Genomic DNA, 12,968 nt, shown 5'->3' on the forward strand with positions numbered 1-12,968 from the left:
GGGAGCCTGGCTGTTATGGGGTGGGTCCCTTCAGTGATCAACCTACCCCTGAAGGGTGGCCTGCCATTTGAGTACCGGTACCTTTTTCGCTAGAAAACATGCACTGGTTATAGTGCACTTATAAATATGTTCTAAATAATAATTTAAAAAAACACTACAAACATTTTAACAGAATCTCCCAGCTTGTGGTGTTGTGTATTATTATTATTTTCAAAAATTTTATATACGGTTTACAAGTTTACAAAAGTTATTGAAGCAGTGTCCAACTAAATTACTCCCCACCACCACCACCACACACACACACACACACACACACTCAATAAAGAAAGTGAATGCACTCTTTTTTTTTTTTTTTTTACTGGGCTCCAGATGGCAAACTGCCTGACTATGGCATGGGGTACTGCAAGATGATAGATGAAATCCCAGACCCAGTCAATCTGCCCCCCTCCCACACACATATGATAGCTGTAGGAAAGGATATATGAGGTACTTCACCGTATCAAATTGACCCAAGTGTCTGAAAAGTTAATTGCTGTACAAAGCAGTACATGTGTGGGGATTGAAAATTAACAGGGGAGCCATAGTTACTGAGCAGAAGGGAGAACATCCAGGGCAGTACCAATTCTTTATTCCTTACAGAACAGCTACAGTAAATTACATCTCTTCCACCATGTTCTGAAGTGCTGAGGATAAACAGGTGAAATCTGAAAAGAACACAAGATGCCCCTCCCCCCATGCCTCTGCATATTTCCCCTACCATGTTTGACCAGCAAATTAGAAATGTGTAGGTTTTGGTGTGTGTTGGTGTTGGGGAAGGTGATGCTGTTAATGAAATATGGAAAGTTAAGATGATTATCAGAGAGGTAGTATGGGCCATTTTCAGAAGCTTGCAATAGCCGGTTTACATTCCTCCTCTCCCCCTGGGCTTTGATACCTGTTGAAAGAAACAAAGATAACCCAAAGTCCCTGCCTTTCCTCAGCTAGTCTGCAAGTATAATCAGCTAGCCTCCAAGTCCCTGGGTGCAGTCCTGTTTGCTCACTCACCTGTACCATGATATGAAGCAGGTTATTTGTCTCTGTAGATACATAAATGCATTGTATATTCTATGCACTGCTTTTACCAAAATTTGATGTAATTCCTTATTTTTCCATTCCGAACACATTTCTATGTAATCCATCCCCCCAGTGGATGAGTCAGTCTATACAGCAGGATTGAAAGATGAAAAGGGAGAGAACAGCATCACCAAAGTGTTGTTTCAAACAGCATTATTAACCTTTCCCCACCCCCAAACTTCTACTATTAAAAGTTTTAGAGGAAACAAATCTGGAAAAAAAAACCCAATGTGCATCATAGGATGCACTTTGGGACTGAGAGCAGGCAATTATCCAGCCCTTCCTCAGCCTTCCAGGGAAACCTAAGTGTAGGATGACCAAAGGTCTGTGGCTTAGGCTGCATTAACCTTGCTTTTGCAAGGGCCTGTATTTCTGGGGGAAGATTTTCAGGGGCTCATTTTCAAAGTTCCATAGGTTACTGTCTAAGTGCTTTGGAAATATGCCTCTCAGTGTGGTTAAGTGGGCAGGAGACAGGGCCGGTCTTAGGCAGAGGCGACCAAGGTGACCGCATAGGGCCCTGCGCAGCGCCTCAACTCTGCCTCGCTCGTGCCTCCGCTCCGACCTCCGCCACTGCTCGCCTTAGTCGCCTGAGATGATCCCCATTCCCGCGGCTCGGCCACTCCGCTCCCGCCACCACCGGCGCGGCATCCACCCCCGGCTTGTGCCCGCTACTAATTGTAGTGGCCTTGAACTGAATAATTTCTGGGGAGGGGAGGTTTCATGATAGCATTGTGCTTATTATTTCAATCAGTTTTTTTTGTACAAGTTTAGCTTCATTTGTCTTTATTTGAAATTTCGTAAATAAAAAAATGTTCTAAAAATGGAATAATCTTATCAATGGGGTGGAGCTAGGGTGGGGGCGGGGCTAGGGTAGGCGGGGCTAGGATGGGGCCCCACCAAATTGATCTGCATAGGGCCCCGCACTTGCTAAGACCGGCCCTGGCAGGAGATGCTCCTGTTTGCTTAAATCATGCAAAGCTGGTAGGCTGTCAATATTCAGCAGCACTTAACTGGGCAGTGCCACCAAATTTCAATGCTGACTGCTGTGGCATTGTCCAGACAGTGCCGGGGTGGTTCTAGAAGTTATGCAGCCCTGGCAATATTCAGTGCTAATGCTCACACTAACTGAGCAAGTTGGACCACAGAAACGCCAGTCCTAACTTTGCCAGGTCAGGTATGCAGGCATGGCACTGAACACAAGCTGTATCCATATAACTTCTGGGTGCAACCGCAGACCCAGATAGTCAATGCCAGTGCCTGGACCTAGCCTGCCATTAAATATCTAGGTCTAATTGTAAAAATAAAAAACTCCGACCACCACTGGCTGAATATTGACCTAATTTCCAGGAGAAAAGCTGTCTAAATTCATATCAGTCCCACAGGCAGGGTGGGACGGGGCACAAGGCCCATGTTTCCTAGTACCTGCTATATTCCTAGGAGACCAAAACAGTAGCAGCTGTGCCTGCCCATGAGGAAGTTCTCCCTTATATGGTAAACAGGATGCACTGGGGCACCATTTTGTAGACGGTGGTGCTCAGAGGCAGGAGTGGGCATTGCTCCATGCCTCATTCTAGGTATGAGGTTGGGGGGGCCTCAGGGTTGGGGTGGGGACTAGACTACCAGACAATTTTGTGAGACGGGGGAGGGAGATCAGTAGACTACCAGGGATTTGTAAATAAGGGAGGGGAACCAGGGGACCATTAGACCACCGGGGAATCTTTTTATTTAATATCAAGGGGGGAGGGGGCTGTCCTGTGAGTGCAGGCTGGGTGCCAAAAGACACCAGCTACAAGTTTGGGTGTGGCAGGAAGAGGTGTTGGATTTGGGGGTAAGGTGCTGATACATGCCCAACATTGTTTTTTTTATTTCAACCACCACACAGGCACTGACAGGAAAGTTAACATTTAGTGCTCGCGGCAGATTATTGTCACAATTTTAGTGTGGCAGCAATTTGCATTTTCATTAGTTTGAGCATGTTGTGGCTATTTGTTGTGTTAATTTCAAGATGGACTCTTCCACAAATCTTGAAACATTTCTTTCCTCTGATGATACTGCCATCTTTGGTAAGAATGCTGAGATACCTCTCACCTGCGTGGAACTTCTGAGGTTGGCAACACATTCTAACCCTCTTTCTAAAATTGCATTTTCATCTCACTCTAGGATTTTCCCCCATTCTGTATTATTATGAAAAATCTTATAAAATAGACCCTATGTGGGAAAAGTATTGGACCAACTTGTTATCTTTGTAAAAATGCATTGGATAAAAGATGCTGTATTTTATGTACTGTGTACTTTCTTTCAGTGTCAGGTTTCCCTTTCTATTGCCCTGAGTACTGCAGAGATAATGCACCAGATAATGCTGCATTCCATCTTCTTTGACATTGTTACTCCAAATCAATATTTATTTTTAAAGGAAGTGGTCAAGCGAGTCAGTGAAATTAAGCCATAAAATAAAATTTTATTTAAAATTAACAAAATAAATAATCTATTGTACATATTTCAAAAGAAAAAAAGTTACTAATTCTCTACAGTTAACCACAGTACATGGCCCTTGAGCAGAGTCAAAACATGTCCCGTTGCTCTGTGAAAGAATAGTCGGTGATGGATAGAGGGGGGTTAGTGCTACCTGTTTTGGAGGCTGTAAATGTTCATTATGACACAGCTTTGGGCTAGTGTTCTAATGAGGTTTGTCAGCCAATCAGAAGCCAGTCCCTGGCTGCGGCATCATGGTCCCATTATGATGTAATATAACTGGCAGCCTATCTGCTGGGCCTGCACTCTCTTTCTCCCTCAAGCATTTGGGTCGATATTCAAAGCTATTTAAATGGACAGGAGAGGTTCCTGGGCATTTAAATCGCTTCTCTAGGGCTAACTGGGTATATACAGTAGCACCTAAACTGAAACCAGCTCTTTTGTGGGTAGTCTGGGAGCCGAATTGGCACTTATCCAGTTAAGTGCCAATAGTCAGCACTTAACAATCTGGTTATGTATAACCAGATATTTGATGCTTGTGTCCAGACATGGGTTAGCACTGAATATCTAGTGGCATCCAAAAAAAACTGTATATTGACCCCTCAGTGACTAGGCAGGCAGGGGCACAGAGCAGTACTTGGAATCCTTGTCCCAGAGAGTCTAAAACCTTGTACCTGTCATGTCAAATCCTCTGGATTTTCCCCAAAGAGTTTGCTTTTAGATTTGTGTTGTAAGGTAACCTGTTATTTATTTATATTACTAGCCATTAAGCCCGTAAAAACGGGCGAGTATTGCAGCCCTCCTCTCTCCCCTGGCCTCACCCTGTCCACCGATCCTCCCGCCCATATCCAGCAACCCTCCTCTTTCCCTTGGCCTCCCCCCTCCCCCCATGTCCAGCAACCCTCCTCTCTGCCCTGCTCTCACCCCATGTCCAGCAACCATGCCCTCTCCCCCCTGCCCTCCCCCCATGTCCAGCTACCCTACTCGCCACTGCTCCCTCCCCTCTCCGTGCCGGGCCCCCTGCACTGACCTGACAGCGCCTCTCACCTCCGTGTGAAGGGGCTACAGGCAGCATCAGATCACTGTGCTGCTGCCTGCAGCGCTTCCACACGGAGGTGAGAGGCGCTGTCAGGTCAGTGCAGGGGGCCCGATACGGAGGGGGGCGGGAGCGGCGGCGGGGATGGGGGGGAGGTTGGTTCGCGCGATGTTCGTTTCCAGGCGGCAGCGGCAGCGGCAGCGTCCGACAGTCCGACTCCATTTCCCTCTCTGTTCTGCCCTCTGACGTCATGACGTCGACGCGAGGGCGGGACAGAGAGGGAAGTCTGTACTGCGCATTTGCAGGTGAGTTGGTCACTTGTCGTTTATATATTTGATTTTAAAACTTTTAGTCCACCTATAACCTAATCAGGTGGTCACTTACTAGCTGTTCTCAAACAGGTAAAGCCAGACACGTTAAGAGGTTATTTTGGAAGTCTTATTTGTAATTTTCACATGGAAATAGTGGCATTTACCTGTTTAAAATTTGTTTTGAGAAAACCATTATTTACCCAAGGAAATCCACACTATATAGAGAATGTCAAGGGTGCATGATTTGGGCAGGGCTACACTCTGCTTGTATATTTGCAGTTTCACAAGGGAAACACACGTGTATGGAGAGAAGCTCAGTGTTGGCTTTTACACTTGCTGAACGACACAGACAGGTTTCAAAAGTGCCTGTTTTAGCCAGGACTATACAGAAGAGATTAAGACTCCTTCTCCTTAATCGCATGCACTTGATGTCCACCTCCAAAATGAAACCCAACAGTGGCCTCACTATTTAACTGGCAGCGTGTACACACGTAAGTTTGTTAGGGCAGCGACTTGCAGCGGTGTCGGTGTCAGCAATCCCCTGTGGAAGCAGCTGGGTCGGTACTGTTCATTTTTCTTCACCACATGTGCCTGTAAAATGGCTGCTCCCACTACAGGTAGATTAGAAAAGGCTCCATGCTGGCAGAAACTTTTCGAAGATACTATCAGAACTGAGCACATCCTGCCCTGGACAGCTCAATCCCCGATCGCTCTGTTCTGTTTAATACAGGACTTTATAATTACTGTGATACGTGTAACTAAACGTAGATACTAATTCACTGGCCCTCACACAAGTTTGTCGCTGGTAATCTCCCTCATTAATACTCATATAGGATAAAAGCTGGTGGCAACAAGTTATTTCTTCTTATTGGTAATTAATTTCAGTTATCAGTTGTTATACACAGGTGGCTGGTTATTTTCTGTTATCAGTCTAGTTTCTAATATTGTGGGTATTCTAGAATCTCTCCCCCCCTCCCCCACCACACCACCCACCATTTAACATAAAAATGTAATATAGAAAAATAGAAAAATACTGTGTCCTTCAAGTCTAAAATCTAGCCTAAGCAGGGAATGGAGTCACTAAATTGTAACTGGGATTATGAACAACTTCACATGTATATGTGGAGCAGCTAGACATGATGCAGGCCAGCCTTCCCCTGTAGGACTTCACAGTTAAAATTCCACTCTGTGCCGCTGCAGGATGAGGAGAGAATTCTGTAAATAGTGGGACATTTTCGGTTGATTTTTAAAAACAAAAATAAAATTACAAAACAAAAAAACAAGAACCTTCCATTTTGAGATCTCAAACGTGTCTTGCTGAAACACTAGGACTACCCAAGCTACTGGCTGAAAACAGGAGATGTCTGTTCACCCTTGCCCTCCAGCCCTACACTAGGCCTGTAATATTCTCATAACATCCCACCCTAAACACAATAAATCAAGAGACACTGCAGCAGATGGTTTCTTATGCTACAACAGAGGGGGGGAGGGGGTGCACAGACACTAAATTATTGCTTGGTAAGTATTTTCGGTCCGTCCATGCGATTCTGCTGCTCCGGTGAGTGGACGGTAGGATCACTGTCGGCTGGTTTCCTGCTCTCCTTTAGTGGGGCTTCGCTGCAGCTCTGCTGCACTAGGATGGGAGGAGATGGATTGGCTGCTGTCCACTGCACTGTCTTCAAATTCTACGCAAAACACACAAAAAAAAGAATAAGGTGGAAATGTGGAGGTGGCGGCGAGGGAGAAAGAAGACAGAAAATTTGGAAGTGGGCTGGCTCAGTTGCGGTGCTTGCAGGGACATGTAGAAGGTTTCCCCCCCTTTCTCCCCCCCACCAAGTTGTCTGGGACCGGAGAGGCTATGGATGAAGTATTCGCAAATGCTGGGTGGAGGGAAGCAACATTAAGTGGCTGGATTCAGAGCCCTTGATCCATGGCTTCCAACCTCAGGACTACTGCATCACCGGGATATTCTATCAAAAGAGGGAGAAACGTCCCCAGCTACTTGTGAATAAATGCTCACAATGCTGGAACACAGAAAATTGCAGACTGGGTCAGAACAAAGCTCCATCAAGCTCAGTAGCCTGTTTCCAACAGTGGCCAACTCATAAGATCCCAAAGAAAATATCCATTCCTTCTTACTTACATCCAAGGCTAAGCAATGGTTTTCTTCAAGTGTGCCCAGCTAATGCTTTATTGACCTTTCCTCCAGGAACATATGTAAATAATTTTAAAACCCTTGCAGTTGCTATTCAGGTGATTTAACCTTGTAGGAGGGCTCCTATCTGGTTAAATCAGGCTGACTGGGTCTGCTGCTGATATTCAGTGGCACTTAATGAGAGGGCTGCTCAGTATCAGTACAGACTGTTGTGGCACTCTGTGCTCGGACCATCCGGAGGTGGAGCCAGGAGTTGTCCGAGCACCGCCTACATCATTCCGTGCTGCTGCCCACATAACTATCCAAGCAAGTTGGGCTGGCAAAAAGGCTATCCTAACTTGTCCAGACAGCTATCTGGGTGCCAGTGCTGAATACTGGCCAGACCTGGATAACTTCTGGCGGCCGCAAATGTGCCGGATATTCAGAACCGTTATCCAGATCTGGCCTGGCATAAATAAATACAGTGATTAGCATGGGCTGAGTAATGACCTCCTTATTAAACTACTTTCACCACATCTATTGGCACCAAATTACACAGCCTAATTGTGTGCTGGGTGAAAAGTTAAGTTTTTAGTTGAAATCTTTTTTTATTATTTAAAAAACACATACAACAAAAATTATAGCACACAATATTCCAGACAGGCATATGAACAGCAGGGAATTCATACCATTGCATGTACAGAACCAAAAGGGCTGGGGAATAAATAAGAAAAGTGTTGCAACACACCCAACAAGGTGTGCAATGATATGCTTTGATGTCCCCATGCATACCTCCTACCCACCCCCATCATCCCACCCTGTCAGACTGTCATAGTAATGCTTGAATGTTTTCACTTATATACACTGTCAGCTAGCACATTTGCTTATTTCCGATCTGAGGAAGAAGGGCAACCTTCGAAAGCTAATCAAGAAATGTATTAAGTTATGTCCAGTAAAAAAGGTATCATCTTATTTTCTTTTCCATGTTTTATTTTGTTTGATTTCTATTGATAACCTTAAGAGTGGACTAACACGGCTACCACACTCCTCTACTTAACTCACCCAAAGTAAGGGGAAGGCCTCGTTTCTTATAGCATCCCACCCCTTCAGCTAACATATCCCTGCCATATACCCCCTAACCTCCCCCTTTCCCCACAAGAATAGTTTTTAAAGTGCCTTCTATTAGCTTCATGGAGTGACCCAGCACTGATTCTGATTAAGCTGGAATTTAAAAAGGAAAGAAGGCACTAGCTGACCTCCCCCCCTTTAAAAAAAAGAAAGAAAGAAAGACAGAGGAGGAGCAAGTCCATGAAGGAGACTGGGCTGACATACTTTTTGGCCAACCCCTATACAGAGTACTGCAGTGTTAAGATCAGGGGCGTATCTGCGTGGGGCCACAGGGGCCTGGGCCCCCGCAGATTTCGCCATGGCCCCCCTCCCGCCGCCAGCCCTCCCCTGCTGCCGTTTCTTACTTTTGCGCCGAGGTCCGCTTCCTCCTGGGCCTTTAAAAATATTTCTTCAGCTGGCGGGGGACCCCAACCCCCGCCAGCCAACCCGAGGTGACGTCTTTCAAGTTCTTCGTCCGCCGTGGCCGACGTGCTGGAGTTGAGCGGCTGAATCCAGAGCTCGATTCCAGCACGTCGGCCACGACGGACGAAGAACTTGAAAGACGTCACCTCGGGTTGGCTGGCAGGGGTTGGGGTCCCCCGCCAGCTGAAGAAATATTTTTAAAGGCCCAGGAGGAAGCGGACCTCGGCGCAAAAGTAAGAAACGACAGCGGGGGAGGGCTGGCAGCGGGAGGGGGGTTGGAGAGAGTCATTGGTGGCAGTGGGGGGGGGGGGGGTCCGGTAATGGCGGCGGGGGGGGGGTCGGTGGCGGCGGGTGGCTAAAATGTGCCCCCTCCCTCTGGCTCTGGCCCCCCTACCGCCGGAGGCCAGATACGCCCCTGGTTAAGATGGCAGAAAATCACAAAACTCTGTTCTGCAAAATTCCAAGAATAGGTTCTAAAATCCTATGGCTAGAAGTAATTCCCCATCCCCACAGGTAGAGGGTATGAAAAGTGCAAACATCCGTCTGCTTCCACAGTCCCAGAGATTGTGGAATGGAAACCAGAGCTGTAAAGTGGAAAACTTCTGTCCTCAGCTAATGCACGGTGCACCTTGTAGTTGCTGGATTTCCTCCATGCCTGCTTTTCCTTTGCCCAAAGTTTTCCTCACACCTGGAGAGCTTTCTTATTTTGTGGCTAAGCTGGCACTATTAACTGTCATTCCAGCCTGCTGAAGTCTGTTCGTTTCAAAACTGCAAGCGAGTCTCTGATCATTCTAAAAACCCAGGCCATTTTTCTTCACAATAATAAATCATGAAAATAAATGACTGAAATCTTACAAAAAAAAAAAAAAAAGCCCAACAACTAAAAGGGGGAGGGAGGAGGAATAGGTTGTGAAGAAATAACAAGCCCACGCTTTTTGGGAAGCCCTGTTAGCGTCACAGAAAGCTTCCAGCTTATCTCAGCCAGACACAGGAAACACCCATCCTCCCCCACTAACCGCCCCTGCAAACGCCTACTCAAGTCATTTATTTGTTAAAGAAAAACTCCACAACCTGCTGCCCCCATATGCTGAACAAAGAGTACATGCCATCATATATCCACTTCTCCTTGTGCAATGAAAAAAGAAAATCCCTTTCATTGCAAGGAATGATGATCTATGAAAAATATTCTTCCTACCAGAACAGCTACTCGCTCCTGTATCATACCCCAGGTGTTTCTATGCCTTCTCCATCACTGTATCACAATAGTAGGAATAAGGTATAGGCCAGTGGCGTAGCCAGACCCAGTATTTTGGATGGGCCCAGAGCTAACAGATAGGCCCTTCCACAGCACAGCACAGCAGTCCATAGCGCCGCCCCCCCCCCCCCCCCCCGAGATATTTAAAAAAATTATAGATGTTTTCACCTACCCCACATCAACATCTCTCGCCCTCCATAGCGTCTCGGCATCTGACAGCCCGTCGCTGAACTCTGTCTCTCCCTTGTGTACTTTACAGGCGTCCCCGGCGCCTGCAGTGATTCAATTATTGCTGCCTGTGCCGGCTCCTCAGGCTTCTATCGGCCAGGTCCCGCCAGACAGGAAGTGATGAAAGCAAGGGCAGGACCCGGCCGATGGATTCCTGCAGGGCTGGCGCAGGCAGCAATAATGAATCACTGCAGGTGCCGAGGACGCCTATAAGGTACACCAGGGAGGGAGGGAGGGATGGGGTTCAGCGATAGGGATGTCACGGAGGAGGAGGAGAAGGAGGAGAAGGAGAAGGAAAAGGAAAGAGAGATGTTGATGTGGGGCACTACTGCTACTGCTGCTGCTGCTTTTGGGTGGGCCTGAGCCAGGAATGGGTGGGCCTGTGCTCACCCAGGCCCACTCGTAGATACGCCAATGGAATAGGCATCTAATTCCTCCTCTGTCAACCAAATTATTTTCTGAAATTTATTCTAAAGGCATTGATCCCTGAGCCCCTGCTGTATCTATACACATCCCACTTACTGCTAGCTAGCTCTGGGCCAATTAGCTGCAGGAATGATAAGAACATGCATAATCTACTTTTGCACTCACCTGAGATCTGAGGCTTGCAGGGGCTGAGGCGCCCCATCCGGTCATGTGAAACCAGCCTGGCCAGTCGCAGTCCTTCATCCATCAGGGTCTGCTGCAGGATGTGGCGGCTCCAGGGGCCATGTGTGGAGAGACTGAGTGGGCCTTCAGGTGGGGCCACGGGGGATGGGGTGAGCCTCATAGATGAGCCAACAGCTGGAAGGATAGATGTGACCCGCAATAGGTAGTTAATTCTAATTTGCTCTCTCGAAATTGCTTCTTGACACAAGACTTTTGAGCAGCCATCACTTTTGAGCTTCCATTGCACTGCATTGTAGCATTTGTAATCAGCAGCTTTATTCTGCTGGCAAAATTAGATCAGGGTTTGTATTGCTGCTGAGCCACGCACCACCTTGGCCACATGCAAGCTTCAAAGGTCAAAACTTCCATAAACTCTATCTCACTGGGTCTGCCTGCCTAACACAAACGACAGCCTTATGCTTCAACCTCTTCACCGAGTTCTGATCCTTTCTGAGGCCACTTCCAGAGCTCATACTGCTCACAGACAGCACCAGAGCAAAAAGTGAGTCTGGAATAAATATGACCATGTTCAACCATTTTTGAAGGAAGCTCACTAGCTGCCTTGTTTGTATCGATCTAAGTTCAAAATGTTAGTCCTGCCCATAAGACAAGACATTCTACTCGGGACTTCTATCCTATTTGAATAAAAAGTAAAGGTAATGGATTTGATATACTGCTTTTCTGCATTACAACCAAAGTGGTTTACATTTATTATTTGCAGATACTTTCTCTGTCCCTAGTGGGTTCACAATCTATTAATTCCTTATTGCCACTAATGTAGCTTAAGATCACAGAACCAGAATCGTCTGGTCATTCCTCCATTGTCTAGGGCCCATTTAGACTCCACCCAAGAAGCTGCCTTTTTCTACCAGGCTCCTGCGATGTGGAATTCACTCCTTCAACATATACATTTAAGGGCAGATGATCAAAACCCTGCGCTGTTCCAAACAGCACTCTAAAAATAGTGCTGCAACAGCATGGGCTTTACCGGACCTATGATCAGAGATAATTGCATGCAAATTTAAGCACGCAATTCTCTCTGATCATGGGGTAGAAGTGCAGGAGGATTGTGCCTGAAATCCTCCCACACTCAACAATCCTCGCGCACTTGTTTGACAGGTCTGGGTTGTCAAAAGCCCAGACCTGTCAAACACAGGGGCTGGAGGTTCATGGGACCACCAGACCCCAACTACCCACGCCCAAGCCAAGCGAAACGGGGGCTGACCCCCCCAACATAGGTTTAGGGAGGGCTGGAGATCCAGTGGGCCTCCAGCCCCCTATAACCCTCCCCAGCATCCCTCCAATGTTCCTAGTGGCCCAGTGGGTCGCGGATAAGTAAGGAACCCCTTCCCCCTCCCCCCAGCAACAGGGGGCTGGAGGTCCGGTGGACCTCCGGTTCCCCAAACCCCCCCCAACACAGGTTCAGGGGGGGCTGGAGATCCGGTGAGTCTCCAGCACCCCTAACCCCACCCCCAGCATCCCACCGATGTCCCTGGTGGCCCAGTGGGCCGTGGGTAAATCCCCCCCCCACCTGCTGGTCTAGCGACCCTTCCCCACACCCCCTACCTACAGTTGGAGGAGGGAGGTGGCCTCACTCCTCTTCCATGGGCACCGCCTGCAAAATGGCGGCGCCCAGCCCTGCCCAGTGCATCATATAAGTGAAGCCCCATCCAGCACATCCCAGGATGCACTGGGCAGGGCTGGGCGCCACCATTTTGCAGATGTCACCAATGGAAGAGGAGGGAGGCCACCTTGAACTGCAGGTAGGAGGGTGGGGAAGGGCCACTAGACCACCAGGTGGGGGAGGGATTTATCCGCAGCCCACTGGGCCACCAGGGACATCGGTGGGATGCTGGGGGATTAGGGGGGCTGGAGACCCACTGGATCTCCAGCCCACCCCGAACCTGTGTCTGGGGAGGGATCGGGGGGGACCGGAGGTCTGCTGGACCTCCAGCCCCCTGTTGCTAGGGGGAGGAGGGAGGGTCGGGTTAGGTCAGGGCTCCTGCCGGGGCTGCTGCATTGGGGTTAATGGGGGCCAGCTAGAATGCAAATGCATGCTAGACAGGGCTCACCATTCCTGCCCAATGTTCTGCAAACCCTAACACCAGCTCTGAGCTGGCTTACAGTTTGCCGCAGCCAGCATCACTGATCATTGGGGATGAATAGGTTTACCATGCATTTGCATGCTACTTGCACTACGAGCCCTGTTTTGCATGCATTTGCATGCTAGTTGCATTCAGA

The 12,968-nt window shown here is 48.0% G+C and overlaps 1 protein-coding gene across 1 annotated transcript in view; it reads right to left on the reverse strand.

Annotated features, from left to right (window-relative positions):
- Positions 1-4,882: 4,882 nt before the first annotated feature.
- NAB2 (NGFI-A binding protein 2) overlaps positions 4,883-12,968 on the reverse strand; it is a 63,573-nt gene continuing 55,487 nt past the window's right edge. Inside the window, exons 6-7 of the mRNA XM_030196656.1 lie at positions 10,671-10,862; positions 4,883-6,617 (exon numbers count right to left, since the gene is read on the reverse strand). Of these exons, the coding sequence (XP_030052516.1) occupies positions 6,508-6,617; positions 10,671-10,862 (302 nt within the window). The 3' untranslated portion in view covers positions 4,883-6,507. The remainder of the gene's footprint in view (positions 6,618-10,670; positions 10,863-12,968) is intronic.

This window comes from Microcaecilia unicolor, chromosome 3 (genome assembly GCF_901765095.1).
Source record: "Microcaecilia unicolor chromosome 3, aMicUni1.1, whole genome shotgun sequence".
Lineage (NCBI taxonomy): Eukaryota > Metazoa > Chordata > Amphibia > Gymnophiona > Siphonopidae > Microcaecilia > Microcaecilia unicolor.